This window comes from Lissotriton vulgaris, chromosome 2_1, assembly GCF_964263255.1.
Source record: "Lissotriton vulgaris chromosome 2_1, aLisVul1.2, whole genome shotgun sequence".
Classification (NCBI taxonomy): domain Eukaryota; kingdom Metazoa; phylum Chordata; class Amphibia; order Caudata; family Salamandridae; genus Lissotriton; species Lissotriton vulgaris.
This window is the reverse complement of record NC_141687.1, coordinates 906,485,754-906,507,533: the sequence shown is the minus strand read 5'-3', so window position 1 is coordinate 906,507,533 and position 21,780 is coordinate 906,485,754. Positions and strand designations below refer to the sequence as shown.

At 43.6% G+C, this 21,780-nt stretch overlaps 1 protein-coding gene across 1 annotated transcript in view; it reads right to left on the bottom strand.

Moving 5' to 3' along the window:
- The window catches only part of LOC147731391 (uncharacterized), a 345,351-nt gene that overhangs the window by 97,523 nt on the left and 226,048 nt on the right, over positions 1 to 21,780 (bottom strand). Inside the window, exon 4 of the mRNA XM_086956439.1 lies at positions 5,886 to 5,999. Within this exon, the coding sequence (XP_086812565.1) occupies positions 5,886 to 5,999 (114 nt within the window). The remainder of the gene's footprint in view (positions 1 to 5,885; positions 6,000 to 21,780) is intronic.

Here is a 21,780-nt window from a genome sequence, read left to right as displayed (position 1 = left end):
AAAACATATTTCTGCCCTCTATTGTAAGCACATTTCACATCTCATCGAACCATCCAATTTTCTCTGGAAAAACTCATTCAAATAGATGAATCTTTTAAATCAGAAAGTTAGGAGATCTTTTACAATATTCAGATCTCGTGATCATATCCAGCTTTCCATTCTTTTGAGATCAATTAAAAAATAATGGCAAATCTTATGCATGCATATGCATCAACTGCATGCCAGTGGGCATAGCTAACATTCCTGCTGTAAGTGCCATGGTGCCGGGGCCCAGAGCTCTGAGGGGCCATTCAACCCTGATAATAGCTGTATTTTACCACCCAAACAGCTGTCAAAGGGCCAATTTTTAGTTTGATCCTGGGTAGCCCATGCGCTGCTCTGCAAAGCATGGTGTTTTGTGGTATGGCATAGAAGCTCTGCCCATTTCCCGCCCATCTTTTCAATTGGCTCCTGTTACTGGCTTAGCGAAATTGTTGCTTTTCATTTGTGAATAGGCTTAGTAGTGCCTCCTTGGTACCGCCTTGTCTGCATCTTTAACCTCCCATAACTACTGGACTTTTTACGTGTGTTTTTACACGGTCTGCTTTATGAAGTCAGTGAGCACTATTTTTTAATTATTCTCCCCTATTCTACCCACCCATGACATTGCAGGAGACTGCATGCTTTTATATTATTAGTAATATATTTATTCAAATTACAGCGCGGTCCGCTTGAACTATAGCGGCCATGCTTATTTAAATATTTAATTTACGGCATGCTTCACTTTCATTATAGCGACAGCTTTACAGAAACTTTCTTAATTTTTTTTTTCCCGCTTTGGGTGAAAGCGCACCATATGTGCTTTCACATTAATGTTGACTGTGTCTCTTAATTTAGACGCTGCTCACTCTGACCTGAATTGGGCGAGCAGCATCTAAAGAAAGGGGCTCGGCCACCATTAAAGCGGTCTCGCATTTGTGAGAAATAGAGCTATTGGCATTAGAAATAACAATGCCTTACATGTATGTGATGCTTTTAAAAACACATAAATAAAAAACGTTGTCATTTACAATGCCAATAGCTCAAACGCTCGCAAATGCAAAACCTATTGCATTGCGGGTGCTTGTTCTTTCTTGCACCTTTGCCCATTGCATCCTGGTGACACTGCTACTACACGCTTCCGTTGTGGGAATGATTAGCATAGATTCTAATGTAATTGGTTCGAAAGCTTCCTTGGTTGCGCGTTCCAGCGGAGATCTTTGTGCACCCTGACGTCACATGTTGGCATCATTCCGGAGACCATACAGTTTTCACAGACCGATAGAAGAGAAATAGACGGAGCACATGCAGGTTTGCTTAAACTGCCACGAGAGAGTTCTCTTTATCTGATCTGTTGTGAAAATGCCCTCTCCTCTCCGTGCACACTGACTATGGCCGTCGCGTTGTAAAATAAAAAAGTTATGTGTTATGTGTTACCCAATTTGACTGAAATCAAATGAAACACCTCTAGTCAAGCATGAAAGCGGTAGACCAGGAAGGCCTGAGGGCAAAATCTCTCCATATTTATTAAAGTCAAAATTGATTTCAAAACCCATATGTTAATCGAAAGGAAAAAAAACCTGAACTATAGCCTTGTATTCTGAAAGTCTCTTAAAAACCCCCTTCATGTTTTTTAATCGCTTTTCTTACTTTCAAACACAGTCTTTCCAAGTTACTTTCCCTCGTTTTAGCCAGATTACTATTTGCCATGTTTTCCTGTTTTGGAAAAAAACAAGTTTTGTCATGCTATCTTGAATTTGGGCAGAAAGCCAGGCTGGTATCAAGATTAAGGAAGAGATAATGGGTTATTTATAATTAGGAGCTGGTCCACTGGTAGCGATATGTTGATTTTGATGTGATATTAGTTAGAGTAGTTGTCCTTTAGCTCTTTTCTTCCATAGGTCGTCGTATTTATTAGGTTTGGGGCATGTGGTAAGGTCATGACCGGTGAGCAGCTATTTTAAGGTCTGAGGGGGCGGGCATCATCCCATGGAGGTTCCCGCCCAAGGGGAGGTGCCCTTGGCACCTCATAGAACTTCAGGGGCAAGGTAATTGCTGTTCAAAGGATCGCGGGTTGGAGTAGTCACGCTTTCCTTAGGCTGGTAGCCACCCCGCGCGCGCATACTCATGACGTCACCGGATGGCGCAGAGTAAGGGCCCTCCTTTAGTGGGTAAATGGAGTTCACGGCGTGGACCGGGTAATTACCAGGCCCGGCTGCGCATGCGCACATCTCTGGGTGAGGCGCAGCTAGTAATTGTTTCACGGCGTGGACCGGGTAATTACCAGGCCCGGCTACGCATGCGCACATCTCTAGGTGAGGCGCAGCTACTAGGACCTGACACCGGTTAGCGACCTTGCCATATGGCCAGAAATGTAGTATACAAAAATCTAGCTGAGGATGTTAGTTCGGTTAGGAAACAACCTGTATTAGAGTCTCTGTTAAGGTTAGTCTCTCATACTTGTTGACAATATTGTATCTAATGTCCTGCTGATTTTTGTATAAAGTATTTATTATGCTATTAACATTTTTAATTTTATAACTTAATAAATACGGCCGGGGGGGTCCCGCGACCCCCCGCCTTCCAAAGATAACCATGTTTTGTGTTCATGTGTCCGGGAGTTGGTGTGGTCATTTGGGAGGGGGGCGGCAGTCAGTCGCTGACCATGTTACTTTGATTCATATGAGTGCAGTTTTTCTATTGCTTCACAGACCTCTTTACTGCACAAAAGTCATTGACTGTGGTAGATTTCTCTGTGGGCTTTGTATAATAGTTGGGGAGGGTTAGTGTGGGGTGGATGTTTCTTTGTGACATAGATGAGGTTTGAGCTACTTTTAGGAAAGTGCGGTTGTGGTGGCACATGGTGGTGACGTGGCATACAATTCCCTTTCAGTCACCTGCCGTTGCACTCTACTCAGTAGGTGCATCTCAGATCTTCATTCTTCCTCTAAGGTATGTTTGGAAAAGCTAATATTCAGAAATTTGCCAAACACTATTTTGTGAGGGTATGCGCTTCTTGAGGGAAGGAGATGGGTTCCATAATTTAAGGCACTCTACTCCCAGGGATATCTATGATCTTTAAGTTTCTGAAGTGTCTACCAGCCACTTCAATGCACTTGGTCAACTGGATGTGCACAAGGTGAAGCCTTGCTTGACCTTTTTAGGTTTCGCCTACTAGACATCTCATGCGCTGTCTATTGCAAGATGTATTGTTAGCTTACAGTGGGCTCAGAGCCTGTAAATTGCTTGCCATTGGTTGGTTTTCTTGTCAATCTCATTTGCTTGCTTCTTATTCAAGAGCTAATGTGGACTTTACTTCCTTTTCTTTTGTTTGTACTTCCCCAGGAACATGGACAGATTTCTTGTGCTCTTCACTGCTCGCATTTATAGCAATACTTTTTTCTTTTATTTAGGCACTTCTCAAGAGTGCATTTGTTTTCCAGCCGTCTCCCTTGTGTACTTCTCTCCTCCCCTCCACTGTGCTCCTGTCTTTCACCCATGTGCTTCTCCCCCTCCCCAGTGTAGCTTTCTCACACATGTGCTTCTCCTCGCCAGCACCACATTATTCTCTTTCACCCATTTGGTCTGCTCCAGTGCTCTAATTGGCTCGATTTATGTGTTGTGTGCTTTTCCCCACCCACGCCCCCTGCGTTGCTTCTGGTCATCTGTGTCCTCATGTTGCTTCCACCCCTTGCACCCATGTTCCTTTTTGTCTCCCACCCACGGCCTGAGTTGCTTCTGCCCCATTGCTTTCACCCCATATTGTTTATCCCCACCTACTTACAAAAAAAGATTTAGGACATATTTTTTATTTTTAGTTATTGATCCAACTCAGAGTGGTAACTAAAAAAAGAAAAAGAGACCATGTAATTTTGTACGCACTCACCTGCATGGTACACCTTCCTAACATTTTTTACTGCAGGCCACGCAAAAATCTTTAAAAAAATCATTTAGCTATTCTGCACCACATCAGGATGCAGTGCAGAATCGGTGCTTAATTTGAGACTGTGGTTTCTGGTGCTCAGAACTGGTCCTTAATTGGCAATACCGAAACTTATGACAGTCCACCACATGGTGGAGCTGTTTGTCCACACACCTCTAATATTGACCTCTGGATGAACCAACTCACAGCCTTCAACTGCTCCCCACACATTATTGACGCAGCTAAATCTCTAAGAATCACACTGGACAAACATTTGAATATGAAGACCCAGATCAGTAACGTAAGCAAGGGAGTTAACCACCTTCTGAGAACTTTCAGGAATCTCAAAACTTTCCTACCTCAAGCCGATTTCAAACAGGTGGTCCAAGCGCTTGTTCTACCGAAGCTTGATTATGGCAGTGCTACACTATGCGGCCTCCCCAAATACACTTTGGCTCCTTTAAAGGCATCATTGAACGCTGTGGCCAGACTCATTACGGCACCAAGCGAAATGCTCACATCTCCAAGGTCCTGAAATCTCTAAACTGGCTGCCCTACGAAGCTAGAATTCAACTAAAGATTGCATGCCTAGCGCACAAGGCCATCACCTTCAAAACCCCCAATTACCTAGTGCAAAAGTTAATACTATCCGGAGGGGTAGACCGTTGAGGAGTGCTAACTCCCCCCTCCTGCAACCCAAGATCTTCCGCAAAAAGAGAACATGTCAACGAGCCTTCTCGGGTTCTGCTCCAAAAATTTGGAACTCTCTCCCACCGGAAATCCGGAGAATCTCCTCCAAGGCTGCATTCAAATGGGAAGCAAAACGATTCCTCATGAACAAGTTCTTACCTTCATAAGAGGAGCGAAGGTCAGCAATTAGCGCATCCGTCACACTTCAAGAAAGGACATCACTCTGGTTCTTTACTATTGTACTGGCTCCCCTTTGTAATTCTGTTTCAATGCATATCACATTATACTCCTAGCCAAGGTCTATCTTGAGTCTTCTATGTGCACTATTGTACTGCTTTTGTATATTCCCTATTTGACTCTCGTACTGTTATGTAGCCTCATTCCCTCAAGTGTAAAGCGCTCTGATATCCTTCTGGATTAAGTTTGCGCTATATAAAACTTTATAAATAAATAAACAGTAATTGTTTAATAATAAATTGGCAACACTGGCTGGGGCAATGGGCGGTGCAAGCTGCAATGGTCTCCTGACGAGTGCCCTGGCACTTATTTATTTTTATTCTACAAATTAAGCACTACACAACGTACGTTCAATAGAATCCTTCTTGGCCCAGATTTACAGCAGCAAGGTTTGACTACTGTAGGACAATATGCATAGTCCAGGATGTTATTCAGAAGAGGAGAAAGGTTGGTTCTGTTCGTTTGCACAATCTGCCTTGCTCAAAACCAGTACTCTGTGCCCATGAAATGGTGCCATCTGTGTAAGAAACTAATACTGGCCATTTTTATATATGCTGGTCATCCACGAATTCCACAGTGGCACAATGCTGCAATGCATTATGCAATTACTGATCTGAATAGTTAAATTCTTGTCTGAAATGCCATACAAAAGTTGATTTCTGTCAAAATCATTCTGGCAAAAAAGAGCAAACGCTTTCTTTTTTAAAGCAGTTTTGGACTAACCTCTTAGTAAAACAGATTTAGAGATACAATTGCACTCAAAGATTTAAAGGGCCTTCGTAAAACACCCATAAAAATTGAACAAAATAGATGAAAATGTAATGCAGTTTGGGAACACCTGTTCTTACAGGACGTGTGCTCCCTTGGATTTTCAGAAAATAAACACTTCAATATGGGGGCGCTGTACACATTCACTCTATATGTGGCATGCATTCGGCCGGTTTATGACGGGGTGTCCGAGGTAACCAAGGCCTTTAGGTCCACACCCATGGCTCCAGAAGTGACTGACTCCTCTCACCTGATTGGCTCATTGTTGTGCCGGCGGTAGTAGCAGTAGTTACAGTAGTGCTCGCAGTAGTCTCGTCAGCAGCAGCAGCAGGTGAACACATCAGAGCCCACAGCAGCAGAAAACCTAGAATGGGAGAGTCACAAAGACATCCAAGTCAGAATCCGATTCAAAGGATGCTGTATGATGTACAAAGCCATCAGAGCCAACACCCCACCATACCTATGGGATCCCGTCTGGAAATCACACAGCTCAATACCTCCAAGGCACACAAGCAGACTGTCTCAGCAAGAACTCATCCGTCCCTAGAGGCAACACGGCTTCCTGTTTTGAGAAAACAGGTCAAAGCCTATCTTTGTAGATCATTTTTAGCTACTCTGACCGACACACTGCAGACACCAATTCATAGTTTTGTATCTTATCTTCTGTGTCACTTTGCATATCCCATGTTTCCTCTTCTTAATTTCCATGTAATCCTGGTCTTCTGTCTTTTAAAGGTTCCTTGTAAAGTACCCTAACACCTGCACTGGTCAGTTTTCGCTATATAAATACTAAAATAAGTAAATAAGTAAAGAACACAGACACAGTACATGTTTGGTCATTACAGGAAGGGAACCCCGTAGGTTTTTGATCTGACATCAATCAGTCAAACGCCTGATGGAATTGCATTTTCAGTCAAACCAATGGTGATTTCGTTTAGAAGTAGGATCATAGAAGCTGCATAGGTGAAACAATATTGAAAAAAATCTTTTTGCACCGATTTTGCAGTTTTTGCGATGAGGAGCGGAGAAGGTGATTTTGTTCTCTTCAAATTGCAGAAATATTTTAGCATAGAGGAAACTAAAACAAAATCATTGAACAGAAACAATAGAGATTTCAATAAGAATCCTAATCTTTGAATAACTTTTTTAGGCAATATTAAGCAAACTGGGTTCCCACTTTTCTGGACACACATGCAAGAATACATTTATCAAGCTGATGTTCTCTCGAACCCTTTCCCATTATTTACATTTGAAAAATCTAAAACATGTTCTCTCCGCTTTGCTGAGCACGCCGTAGCCACACCCACCTCCTTCTTCGGATGCCGGATCTCGGCATCTGACGTCAGACGCGGGTTGACAGCAGAGGCTGGAAACAGCTGAGCATCACGAAGGGATGCTCACGAACACGCAAGCGGGAGCCTGGAATAGGAGCAGAGCAGAGCGAGAGCCGGTGTGCTTTTTCCTCGTTGTTGGGTCCCACTCCTGAATAATCCAGTGCAATGTCCCTTCATTGCTGCTGTGGGACTTCGCCTTGCTAGCACCATATCGGCTCCATATTGGCTCAGTGCGGTTCAACGGGCAGCCTTCATGTTTCACCGAGCCTGCAGATTTCTTGCTCGTGCTCCTTGGAATGCAGGAAGTGACTGCCTGTGGGGGTACTAGACTCACCTCAGGACTAGGGCTCTCGGGCAATCAGGCAGAGAGAGGAGATTTGAAGTTTTTACGGCTTTTTCTTCCTCTATGCCATTGGGACTACCAGGTTTCTCTCCAAGAGGGGGTAAGTGCATGTGTGTTTCTTACCAGCCGGTGTATGGGGGTTCCCTATACTACTTGGTTGAGGGTCGCTGGGGGTGTCCCATGTACTAATTTTGGCTACTTTGTTACGGGGTCCGCTCAACAGCTGCCTTATGCGAAATCTCACTAAAGGTACTATAGCAGCCCACTCTGACTTCCCCAGTCTGGGTCAAAGGGTGAAAAAACAAGTTAGCCAGGCTGCTTCTCGGGTAAACCGTGCTGCGGCTCTTAGGAAAGATCTGGACTTGAACAATGAAAACGCTGAGATGGCAGGTTCCGAGTAAGGCAAACAAGACAAACTTGGAGGTTCTTCTGTGTGCACCTGGATTCCAGCATTAGCCCTTTTCTATTGCCTCTTCCAGGGCAGATACCTCCACTTCATCAGATCTGGCCAAGCTAAAGACAGCGACGCTGGTCGATTCAAATGGGGAACCAAGGACCTTAAAAAGTATTCTTTATTTTTTAAAGCCAAACCCGGATTATCATCAGCGGAGGCGGAGGGGACAGCAACAAACCTAAGGACCTTAGTAAAGTTGGGAGTCCTAGGGATGGCAGCCACCCTCCTTCTCAATCCCCTCCTCTGCTTTTGCCTTCTTCTGGGGGGAGCTCATGTGAACTATCTACTCCCGTAAACGCTGGCTTGACCATCCCAGATGACTCTATATCCTCTGACACACAGACTTTGAAGTCTGAAGTTAGGCCAGAATTGATCCAGCGTAACTCCTCCCCGGATAACAGACCCATCTCTATGCAATGGGATACTAAGAGCCTCCTTAACTTGATTCTGGATGAGATTCAAGATCTGAAAGCCTCGCAATCCGCTGAAATCGCTGTAATCCATGACCCATCTAACTAAAATTGAAGAAAACACGACTCAGGTCCCGGCACGTCTTCTTGAGGCAGAGACTAGGATTTCGCAATTGGAGGACCAAGTTTCAAGTATGAATAATAAAGTTGCCGCCTTCCACAGCCACAAAACAGCAATGGAGTTCAATCTGGAGGAATTGGAAAAATCATTCTAGACGTTCCAATATCCGCATTCTTGGTATTCGGAGGGCCTCGAGGGCCAGCAGATTCTACAATGGGGATTTTTTTTTTTTAAATCCTCCCGGATTTTAAGGGTGATCTGACTCCTATGCAAGCCCATCGGGTGCCAGCACTTCTTCCTCCCAATTCTAAATTTCCATGGACAATCCTGGTTAATTTTTGGGATTTTAGGGTCAAGGAACAAATTCTAGCCAAGGCCATAAAGCAGCAACAGTTTACCTCGTCGGAGGTCCCACTTTATCTTATCTTCCCAGACATGTCGGCTTCCGCAGCCAAAAGGCAGAAAGAGTTTGTTAAAATGTTACATCTGTTTGAGGAACAGGGGGCACAGGCAGTGATTGCCCAACAGAGCAAGTTAAAAACGCTCGTCAAAGGCAGATTCCTTGTATTCTGTAATGTCCCCGGAAGCTCAGGAATTACTGCATCAAATTTCTTTGGATAAGTCCTAATGGCCTGCAGATTTCAAAATGTTAATATAATGTCAAAGTGTTAATGTAATGAGTTTACAAATGTTTTCAATCTCTTGTTTATTCTTTCTTGGCCTCTTATTTATTTATTTATTTTTGAGATTTATACAGCGCATACAATTGCCCGTAGGCGTCTCGGCGCTAGAAACTATGAAAGTATTCCCAAGGTTAGGCCGGTAACTATTCTTGATCAAACAGCCAGGTCTTTATCTTTCTGCGGAAATGCATCAGGGATGGACTGTCTTTGATGGGAGCTGGCAGGGAGTTCCATAATCTGGGGGCTGCCACTAGGAAGTGTCTATCGCCCCAGTTGACTGTTTTTGTTTGCGGTATTTGTAGGGTTTTTTGATTGTTAGATCGGAGCGATCTTATGGAGGATTGGTATTTGAGTTGGGATTTCAGGAAATGTGGACCAGAGTTGTGCAATGCTTCATAGAGTATGCATAGCGCTTTAAACTTGATCCTGTTTCGAATCTTGAGCCAATGGAGGTCCCTTATCGTCTCAGAGATTGGTGAGAACTTTGGGATCCCAGACAGGAGACGGGCTGCAGCATTCTGGATGGTCTGCATTTTGTTGGTCACTCTTGCTTGGGCGTTGATGAATAAGCTGTTACAGTAGTCAAGAGATGACAGCACGAGGGCGCTTACCAGCTTCTTACCTGCTGATGTTGGTAGAAACGGCATGATTTTCTTGATCAGCCTGAGTTTATGATGGGCTGTTGCTGCTATTTTATTTGAATGGGCCATGAAATTTAATTTATCGTCAAAAATCACCCCTAGATTTCTGACGGTGATGGCAGGTGTAGGTGGTGTTCCGTGCGTAGGGGGCCACCAGGTGTTAGACCATCCGGGGGAGAGATGTCCAAATATGACGACCTCCGTTTTTTCAGTATTTAACTTTAGGCAGTTAGAGGCCATCCACTCACCGATCGCCCGCATGCCCTCTTGGAAGTTTTCAGCTACCTTGTCACCATTCCCGTTGATGGCCAACACAAGCTGTGTATCATCCGCATATGAGGTAAGGCTCATCCCATAGGCCTTGATGACAGAGGCCAGGTCCGACACATAGATATTGAATAGTGGCGGACTGAGGGATGAGCCTTGAGGAACCCCACACGGTAGTGATAGTTTGTGTGATTATCCTGATGATCTTCCTTTTCAGGCATATCTTCTTAGGCAGCCTCTTTTCTATTGCCTTCTGTTTTCCCTACTTTATCTTATTCTTTTGCTTTTTTCTGCTTATTCTTCTATTGAAGGGTGGGGTAGGTAGACTGGTAGCACTTAGCACCAAATCATAGTGCCAGTTGAGGGGGGGCAGGGGGGATAGCCTGTTAGGTGTGAGCAGGGACCGTGGTCTGCTCATGGTGGCTTTGGGAGAAGGGGGGGGTCACAGGGGTGGAAAAGAGAGCATGAGGGAAAAAATAAATCCATTTTTAAAATCCCAAATCATCCATTCATTATTACTATGGCATGGATTAAGACATAAAATCCAGCTGCCATTCTAATACAAGAGACTCATATACCGGCGGGGAAACAAGTAGACTTCCAAATGTTTAGGTCCTGGGCAGCTTATAGGGGCTTCTCCTCTTCGGCGTCTCATCGGGGTAAGGTGATCTTCCTTAGCAAAAAACCTCAAGCTGAGTAGTTAATTTTGTAAGCGTTCAGAGCGGAAGGTGGTGCTGGGCCACCTGCAATCTCGGGAATAGATTTTTAACTTTTGCCAGCATATATGCCCCAGTATAGGATAATCCTATGCAGTATGAAGAGTTTTTTCAATCTTTAATTCAAATACCTGGCAAATTGATCATAGGGGTGATTTAAATTTTTTTATGAACCCTAAAATTGACTCCTCAGCTATATCCAAAAAACAGCTAAAACCAAAAACTTTAAAAGTTTTGCAAAACTATGGCATTTTACATATCTGATCCATGGAGGGCAGTATTTCCCACTAAGATCGCCTGTACTTTTTTTTCGGGTAGATTTTACACTTCCTCACGCATTGATTTTTTCCTAATTTGTAGGAGAATGGTTTTTAGCCAGTAGAGAATCCTTCTGAATGGAATTTCGGATCATGCGATGGTCATTATGGAGTTAGAGTTGGGTAAATATATCACAACTCCTAAAAGATGGATGTTAAATAGGCAATATCTATTAGAAGAGAGCTGAGTGCTTTTTATTAAAACAGAGATAAAGGAGTTTCTTGAGCGAAATCGTGGTACAGCCCCTCTGCTTTTAACCAGCAGCAACTTGATCAGGCTAAACGGGATCTTAACGAAAAATATTATGTTAAAAGTCAATCCTTTTACCAGCATCATAGGCAAAAGGTCTATGAAGAGAGAAATTATACCGGGAGGTTTCTCGCCTCGCAGGCCTGGGAGGAGGCAGTAACCATTCAGATAAGCGCACTAAAATGTCCTATAGCCTGTATCCGTTCTGATGACCCATGGGTCATAGGGGATATAATGTCACAACATTATAGGAATATATATGGCCAACAACAGCCCATTGACAGGACATCTTTGGGAGAGTTTCTTCAGAGATATGAATTACCCGTGCTTTCAGAAGCCAAAAAAATTAGTATGGCGAGTCCTTTCACGAAAAAAGAACTGGGGGATGTTATTAAAAATCTCCCGAATGGCAAAGCCTGTGGCCCGGATGGAATACCGGCTGAATTTTTAAAAACCTTTTCTAGCACCATATTGGAATATGTTTTGCTGATTGCTAACTCAGTTTTTATAGGGTGGTTTAATACAATTTTCATTTAGAAAAGGGAATATAGTCAGCTTTTTGAAAAAACGAAAGGATTGTGAAGACCTGAATTCTTATTGTCCCATCACGCTTTTAAATTCGGACTATAAAATTATTACTGAACTGTTAGCTAACCGATTTAATGGAATTGCCTCTCACCTGATCCATCCTGACCAAAATGGTTTTATCGCAGGGAGGCAGCTCGGGACCAATACGCACTATCTCACTGAAGCATGTGATTATTTTGAGACTCTGAAGATACCAGCTCTGGTCCTCTTATTAGACACCAAGAAGGTATTTGACCTAGTTGCTTGGGAGGCTTATTTTTTATTCTGTCAATTTTCAGCACACCTCCCAAAATTACGGGGCTGATTCAGAAATTGTTTTTGAATGCAGAAGCCAACATTATCATCAATGCCTCGGTGGTTGGACAAGTCAGTGTTAAACGGGGGACTAGACAAGGCTGCCCACTGTCTCCGGTGTTATTAACCTTTTTTATTGCACCATTGGCGAAAGCCATTCGGAATAGTTTGGATATCTGTCCTCCTCTACCAACTATGGGAAAATTTAAATTATACGCCGATGATATCATGCTCATAATAAAGCCTGAGAAGGAGGTGCAAGCAAAAGCTTTTGACATTTTTGAACAATTTGAGCCGCTTGGCGGATATAAAATTAATTTAAAAAAAACCCAGAAATAATACAGTGTAGTTGCGAGCCTACATATTTACTTCTTGATATTCTTCCTTGTCTAAATACAAAACCGAAAAGATATCTCGGTGTTTATTTTATGGCTCGAATTTTTTAATTATATAATTTAAATTTTGCCCCACTTCTGTAAAAAGTTCAGGACTTATTCTGTCAATGGAATTCTCTTCCAATAACCATTTTGGGTAGGGTCGCATTGATTACAATGTCTGTTCTTCCGCTATTTAATTTCTTATATTCCATGATTCCCTCTGTTTTAACGGCCTCTTTCTTTGCTAAGTTATAGTCTATGTTTACATTTTTTCTCTGGGGCAAGAAGGTCCCCCGAATTGCACTTAGCACTTTATATGAGGAGCTGGAAAATGGTGGATTAGCTCTTCCTAACCTTAGGGATAATTATTTTGCATTTTTTGCACAATATACATCAAGGTTTAAGCAGGAACTACAAACAGGTTTATTTATCAATTATTTTATGGTTATTAATTTGTAAAGAGAATCAGATTCAATGCCCACTAACAATAGTAAAAATCTCCTAAACTAGTATGCTATAAGCGTTTGCAGTAGTTTTTCTATAAACGTCAGGCTTTTTATAGAAGATATTCAATCCCCGTAATCAACTCCTCAACTTCATTATCCATCCTCATTTCACTCTCTGGGATTAGAGATTCGCCTGCAATTACACAAAAATGGGGCAAGGCTGGCTTTGGGAAAATCTCCAATTTCTTAAGGAATGATGGATGGCTGAATATAGCTGAAATGTCTCATTTAATCCCAAATCATTTCCTTCTCCTTGGGTTATATAACATTTTAAGTACATTTTTGAGTAAACTCGGTTTGGTTCAGATCATCAAACGGAAATGCTTAGTATGTATTAGTAGATGAGACTAAAGTTAAGAAACACTGGGAATGGAAAAAGCGGTTAGCCTCTATCAAGGGTATGGATCTTGTGGAGAAAGCAATAACTAAATGGGGAAAACATGAGGAGATGGAAATCACAGTGAGTATGTGGTCAGTAGTTAATAATCTCAACTTTAGTACGTTAAGGGGCGCGAATTGGCATAGGATGTAATTTTTTTAGCAAGTGGCTGCTTTATAGAACCCCACTTTTCTTATCTAAGGCTTATCCCAACCAATCTGGGCAGTGCTTTTCTTGCCCTAACCATCCTTCAGCCAATTGGACACATATCATATCACAATGCCCGCTGATCCAGAGGTTCTGGAATGACATGTTTTGCTATTTTGAAGCCAAATGCTTAATTACAATAGATTTGAATATTCGGCTGATAGTGTTTGGCAATGACCCAGACCTTCATCTTTATGACAAGGTGATCAAATTATTATGTATTGTAATGGCAGTTGCTTGATCACTTTTGCTTCAGAGATGGCAATTGGATCTTACACCAACTAAAAATGAATGAGTCCGTAAAATGAAGCATGTTAAAAAAAAGCGAACAAGCCTATGCACTGCGAATTGGGGGGATTAAGAAGTTTGAGATGGTTTGGGCAGCCATTTTCAGTTAAGATTTCGAAATCGAGCCTATATCTAGGGAGGTTTTTTCAGCATGTTTGAATCCAATTTATAGTAATATTAGTACTTTAAGTTACTATATGACATTTCAGATGTTATTGCTATGTAGCTGTATTGATTTATATAGGATGAAATATTATTCTGGGCATACTTAATGATTTCTCTGAATATGTTTAAGGTACCTAAGATTTAATCAATTGTTTAGTTTGTGTTAATATTGGCAGTGGATGATGTTCCAAAATATTACATGTTTCATTTGTCGAATGCTGGCTTAAATGCATATATTGTCTCTCTTTTACTAATTTTAAGATTTACTGTTTTCAGGCCTACTGGTGTTATTTAATGCTTTTGTATTATTTGACACGTTTTATGAATTATTTGTATGTATGGATGGACAAAAAGTTTGCTTTTATATGGATTTCAATACAAAAAAGAAAAATGTTCTCTCCACTTTTTTGTAATCACATGAAAAAAATGTGACAGCAATGTGCTGATCCCCTTGGATGGGATTTGCCTTTTGCGCGCCCATGTGGTCGAATGAGATGATTCTGTTTCTGAATTGATATATAAGCCATTTTCACCAGAAGCACTGTTCTCAATATCTGGTGAAGTACCCTGCTGTTGTTTAATTTTTTTGATCTGCATTGAGTAGGGGGCAAAGCCTTACCTTCTTAGGTCTTGCCTACCACACAGCGCAAACTGTTGGCAAAAATATCTATTTCCAGAATACAGTGGATTTAGAGCACACCCATTGTTTTCCATTGGCAGACTTTACAGGGACTTTTTTTGCATGCTTTTCATTTGTTAACTTGCAATGGCTTTCCTTCCTCTTCTTGTGTTTGTCCCTTCCCTGAAGAATAGACACATTACGTGTGTTCTTCCACTGTTTTCTTTTTTAGCGCTACATTATTTTTTTCGGCTAAGCATTCCATGAGAGTGAATGTGCTTTGGTCAGTTGTCTCCCTTGTGTGTTTCTCTCCCCTGTCAGTTCTCTGTTTTGCTCTCAGTCACCCGTGTGCGTGGCGAGCTAGTCTGCGGATGCACACTTGCTGTGGCTGCTGAATACTTTTATTGCTGATTTTAATAGCACTCTGTTAAATTACTCTGTTTTGTGTAACGCTCACTCTTACCTCTACTTCGCCACGCTCGTGACCCCGTTCCACCCCGGCTCTGTGCCGTTTGCGCGGAGGGTCAGTCAGAGGAGCGTCACTTCCTGCTTGCAACACTACTTCCGCCCTGCATCCAGTCATCACAGGTTAGCGGTCTAGTGTTGCCGAGCTTGCGTGTATTTATCCCCGCTCCCAGCACCCGGCCAGTGACTAACGCGGCGAGCTAGGCTGCGGATGCACACTTGCTGTGGCTGCTGAATACTTTTATTGCTGATTTTAATAGCACTCTGTTAAATTACTCTGTTTTGTGTAACGCTCACTCTTACCTCTACTTCGCCACACTCGTGACCCCGTTCCGCCCCGGCTCTGTGCCGTTTGCGCGGAGGGTCAGTCAGAGGAGCGTCACTTCCTGCTTGCAACACTACTTCCGCCCTGCATCCAGTCATCACAGGTTAGCGGTCTAGTGTTGCCGAGCTTGCGTGTATTTATCCCCGCTCCCAGCACCCGGCCAGTGACGAACGCGGCGAGCTAAGCTGCGGATGCACACTTGCTGTGGCTGCTGAATACTTTTATTGCTGATTTTAATAGCACTCTGTTAAATTACTCTGTTTTGTGTAACGCTCACTCTTACCTCTACTTCGCCACGCTCGTGACCCCGTTCCGCCCCGGCTTTGTGCCGTTTGCGCGGAGGGTCAGTCAGAGGAGCGTCACTTCCTGCTTGCAACACTACTTCCGCCCTGCATCCAGTCATCGCAGGTTAGCGGTCTAGTGTTGCCGAGCTTGCGTATATTTATCCCCGCTCCCAGCACCCGGCCAGTGACTAACGCGGCGAGCTAGGCTGCGGATGCACACTTGCTGTGGCTGCTGAATACTTTTATTGCTGATTTTAATAGCACTCTGTTAAATTACTCTGTTTTGTGTAACGCTCACTCTTACCTCTACTTCGCCACGCTCGTGACCCCGTTCCGCCCCGGCTCTGTGCCGTTTGCGCGGAGGGTCAGTCAGAGGAGCGTCACTTCCTGCTTGCAACACTACTTCCGCCCTGCATCCAGTCATCGCAGGTTAGCGGTCTAGTGTTCCCTCACTTAAGTATAAAATGGCGATATGGCGGAAGCGCAGCGGACGAGCGCAGCGGGAGCGCCGACTTCGCGCCAAAGTCGCGCACAAGTCAAGCCCGTCTGCGCCCGTCCGCATCCGACCGGGCCTAGGGCCCCGTCGTAATGCCCATTTTATCACTTATTCCTCCACTGACCTTTTTAACCTTAACCTCCCAGGGCCCATTACCGATCGCGCCACTAGGGCCGCCCAACAATGTGGTATCTTTGTCCCCTCGGATATCCCTGTCCTTGAAACCCCCTCTTCCCTCGAACACTCTCCCTCCCCTTCTACCTTCACGTCCCCAACACTTGTTCCTCTGATGGTGCTGTATCTAAATACCCGCTCCTTAGTTCGCCATCAGCTCGAAGTCTTCCAACTATTGCATGATAGTACCATCGACATCCTCCTCTTAGCCGAAACGTGGCTAACTGAGGACTCAGGCCCTGACATCCTCGCAGCTATCCCTGTAGGTTACTACATTATGCAAGCTAACCGTCCTGCCGGCAAGACCGGGGGAGGGGTGGTGGCCATTATCCGCTCTGAATTTAAATTCTCGGAGCTGACGTTGACCCCCATTCCCAAAACTGACTGTCTTACTTTTAAATTTTCCTCACCCAAATCTTCATTCGTCTGTCCTAGTTTATAGGCCCCCTGATCATATGCCTCTCTTCTCCCAACTCTTCGGCGAATCCATCTCCCAGCTTTCGATCAATCATGCCAACATCATGATCATTGGAGAATTCAACTATTGGCCATCTGACACCCATGAAAGCCATCTTTCTGCGGAGTTTACGGACCTGTTAGCAGGCATGAACTTCCACCAGCACATTCATACCCCTACTCACTGCAAAGGTCACATTTTGGACCAAGTGTGGACATCCAATCTTGATATTTCCCCTCCCTCCGTACTTCCCTGTCCCGATCATTTTTCTATTTCCTTCTCTCTTTATCTTCACACCCTGCCCCCCTACCCTTATTAATAACCTATCTGCTCGCAACTGGAAGAAAGCCAACATAACCGATTTCCATGCTCTATTGGCTTCCTCCCTTCCAGCACCCGCGATCTCGGTCGCCGACCAGGCTGCCCACCTAGAAGAATGGCTGTTAACTGCCTGTGACAAAGTCGCTCCCTACAAAACCATTAAAGCTAAGCGTCCCCACGATGCTCAACGGTGGTTTTCTGATCAGCTTAAGGCTGATAAACTTGCTCTTTGGCAGGCAGAGCGCCGATGGAGACTCAATTATGATCCTCAGCTCAAACTGGCTTATGTAGATGCCCTGAACACTTACAAAAAAGCTATATTATCTGCCAAAACAGCCTACTTCTCTCAAAAAATCTTGGATTCTAACACCAAAGCCAAAGACATCTTTTCTATTGTCAATGAGCTTTCCCTGCCTGACAGGATGACACCCCAACCCCAACCTACCCAAACCTTATGCGACTCTCTGAACTCTTACTTCATAGACAAAATAACCATCATCAAAGACAACATCCCCCCCCCTCATCACCTCTTCCTTTACCTCTTCCCCCCATGAATTCTAGCCGTCTGACTCAGCTCCCACCAATTTCTCAAAATGAATTCTCTGCGCTTCTTCGCAAGGTTAGCTCAGGCTCCCCTAATGACTGCTGCCCCCCTCAGATCCTTAGAGAGGCCTTCCTGGCATGCCCTGGCCCTCCATTAGCTTAGTTCAACAACTCTCTCGCTACTGGGGAGGTCCCCTGTTCCTTCAAACAGGCAGCTGTCATACCCATCCTTAAAAAAGCTAATGCTGACCCCACCATTCTAAGTAATTACCGTCCCATTTCCCTCCTCCCCTACTTGGGCAAAATTCTGGAGACCTACGTTAACCGCTGCCTGAGTACCTTCATCGAGAATTCCTCCTTCCTGGATGCCCAACAAGCTGGCTTCAGACCCCTCCACTCCACCGAGGCGGTCATAGTGGCCGTCATGGATGCCCTGAGGAAAGGTGCCGACAACAACATCTCTCAGGCCCTTGTCCTCCTGGACCTGTCGGCTGCTTTTGACACGGTCGATCATACTATTTTGATCGACCGTGTCAACAACACCGGCATCCAGGGGGTGGCCCTCGACTGGCTCAGATCTTTTCTGAGCCATCGGACTCAAGCAGTTCACTTATCTATCTTTTCTGCGCCCTACTCATCCCTCACCTGCGGTGTCCCTCAGGGCTCCGCGCTCTCACCCTTACTGTTTAATTTGTACCTTCAGCCCCTTCTTTCTTCCCTCCGTAATACCCCGGTTACTATTTTCAACTACGCAGACGATCTTCAGTTAATTTTTCCCATTGACCCTCTTACTTCCTCCCGTTCCAACTTCCAATCCACTATGCTCAACATCGCAGAGTGGATGCTTCACAGTCAGTTAAAATTGAACCCCACAAAAACAGAGCCGGTACTTGTTGGGGGCTCCAGTAATCCGTGGAATTCCACCTTTTGGCCCTCTTCCCTGGGGACTCCACCTAGTCCAGTTAGCACTGTGAAGAGTCTGGGGGTGATCATCTCTGAGGACCTCTCTATGAGGCCTCAAATCAACGCAGTCACCTCATCCTGTTTTTTCCATCTAAGGCGGATTCGTAAAATCAGTAGGTTCCTCACTAGAGATGCTCTAATTTTAGTCATCCTAGCATTGATCACTTCCAGACTCGACTATGCTAACACGTTGTATGCCGGAATTCCTTCAATCCATCTCCACCGGCTACAACTTGTACAGAACCCGGCAGCCCGCCTCATATTCCGCCAGCCAAAATATCAGCATGTCACCCCTCTTCTGCGTAGCCTCCACTGGCTCCCCATCACTAAACGCTGCATCTTTTAACTGGGCTGCGTCACTTTCAAAGCCCTATCCGATCTAGCCCCTGCATTCATTTCATCTTGCCTGACATGGTATGTCCCCCACAGAGACCTCCGCTCTGCAACTCTCAATCTCCTTGTTATTCTTAAAACCAGACGGAAAAAGCATGGTGGCCTGAGTTTCTCTGCCATGGCCCCCACCACCTGGAATTCCCTTCCAACTGCACTCCGCCTCTGTCCCAACTATGATCACTTTCGCAGACTGTTAAAGACTTTCTTGTTTCAGTCAACACTTGAGTAACTCCTCCACCCCAGCTGCCGTTATGTCAAAGAAATGCCTTTTCATATGTGATGTGGAGTCAAATAAGTGTTGTTTGTATTCAAATAAGAAAAATTGTTCATTGATATGATATTTTTGATGCGAAACTAATAAAACACATTGGATTTATTCCGGAGAAAACATTTCCCGAGAGTTACTGTTTAGCTCAGTGATTCGAGCGATCATCATTGATCCAAGTTCAAGTAGTGTGGCAATATTGGTGCTCTTTTTGGTTTATAGTTATTTGATGGTGAGGCTTGTCCTTATTGCCAGTGAGCCCAGACCCTGTCTTGGTATTGGTACTTTAGCAGAAGGCTTTCTGCGAGGTTGTTTCAGGCCCCGATAGGAGCCGTTGAAATATGGTGGTATAAAGTTATTTGTTTTTGTATTGATTAGTGTTGTAAATCTATTTTATTTGTTGCGAGTGAGTAGAGCACAGTATGTCTGAAAATCAAACATTTGCCTATAGCGAGGAGCATATAAAGAATCTACTGGAAAAACCCCCCCTCTTCACTTCAGTGACCTTGAGTTCATCTGCTAGGAATCAAAACGAAACTGATAAACTCTTAAGGCTAAAGAAAAAACAAATTCGCACAGACCTGCATGGTCATTTCCTCCTCCAGCATTTGAGAGCTGGGACGATACCAGGAGGACTGCAGATTAAAAATATCCCCGTGATATTTACAGACGACCCGATTTACAAAAAGGGATACAGTTTTATTGAGACTAAGTGTAGCCGAGACCTCATGGTCTTAACGGTCGAGACAGCACAAAGAATCTCATTACAACAACTGGAAGAGATAAAAACTTTGGAAAGTGAGATACTACAAAATCAACTTATCGAGGACGCAAAAACACTACTTGAAAAAGTTGAAAAAGACATCTTAGAATTTAAGGACTATACGATCAATCGAAAAGAAAATCAGTTCCAAAAGGACAAGAAGAACTTTAATCTTGAAAAGACATACCCGTATTTACAAGCGGATTTTTATTCTAGATCTGATTCAAGGAGATATTTGGGAGAATACCAAGGACGATCAACAAACAAGTTTATTTCCTTTTCAGATACTTCGTCTGCATCAAGCAGTAGTGAGGGTGAGACTAACAATCAAAGAAGAGGTGCTAATAAAAGAGGAGCATTCCAACAACAACCAGGACCATCCTCGGCTCCTTTTTTAGGAAGAGGCCAACCACAAAATCGAGCACGCCCCCGTTACAACCAGCCATGGGAAATGTCGACTCAGAGGCAGAACTACAAGAACTGGTAGTCTCCCCGATCTTCAATTTGTCAAATAAAATCCTCACTCCATCAGAAATTAGCATTTTGGAAAAAGGGCTCTCCTTTGTCCCCATGCGACACACCAACTTCGTGAAACTCAAAATGGAGGCACTTGAATTTTGTCGAAAAATTAAATTAAAATCTTTCTTTGCACAAACAACGGTGAACCCACCATTGGAGGTCACAGGACTGAGAAAAAAGTCAACATTTTGCCCACCTGGAAATAAAGTTGCAAAAGAAATTATCACTTTTGAAAAAACCATCCTATCGGCCATAACTAAAATGGAAGGAAAACGTAATTGGACAAAATTTAACATCTCACAAGCGGAAAAAAGTGCTTTAGAGAATCTCAAAAAGGACACGTCAGTTATAATCAAACAGGTGGACAAAGGCGGATCGATTGTTATATGGGACTCTGAAAAATATATAGCAGAAGTGATGAGTCAACTCAACAACCCCAGATGCTATAGGAAAATAGCAAAAGACCCCACTACAGAATTACAACAACAACTGAACCCAATTTTGGAGAAAGGCTTGATCGAGGGAATTATCGGGAAGAAAGAGTTTGAATATCTCAAATGCAATAATCCACGAATACCCTTGTTTTACGTTTTACCAAAAATCCATAAGGACATAAACGCCCCTCCCGGAAGACCAATTGTCTCCGGTTGTGAGTCACTATTTGAACCAGTGTCCAAGTTTGTGGACTTCTTTTTGAAACCTTTTATGTCCGAAGTAAAATCATTTCTCCGTGATACAACTGATTTTATCAATAAACTTCCCACCATTCCGTTTGAACAAAATGAAGATTTCTTAGTAACAATGGATGTTTGTTCATTATACACCCAGATTCCTCAGAGTGATGGTCTGGATGCAATTCAGTTTTTCTTGGACAAGAGAACCAGACCCACTAGAGTACCCACTGACTTTATCATGCAGTTAGCATCATTGGCTTTAAAGAAGAATTATTTCAACTTCAATGGAGATTTCTTCTATCAGATAAGCGGAGTAGCCATGGGGTGTCCCTTCGCCCCAGAACTGGCTGTACTCTTCATGGCATTATACGAAGAGAGATTTGTCTACCAGTCAAACCCATTTGTAGAACAAATCACCAGCTGGAGTCGATACATCGACGACGTCTTCTTGACTTGGAAAGGGACCGAAGAAGATCTAAAGAAATTTCATGTGTGGCTCAACTCAAGAACAGAGGAAATCAAATTTAGCATGAGCTTTTCTAAA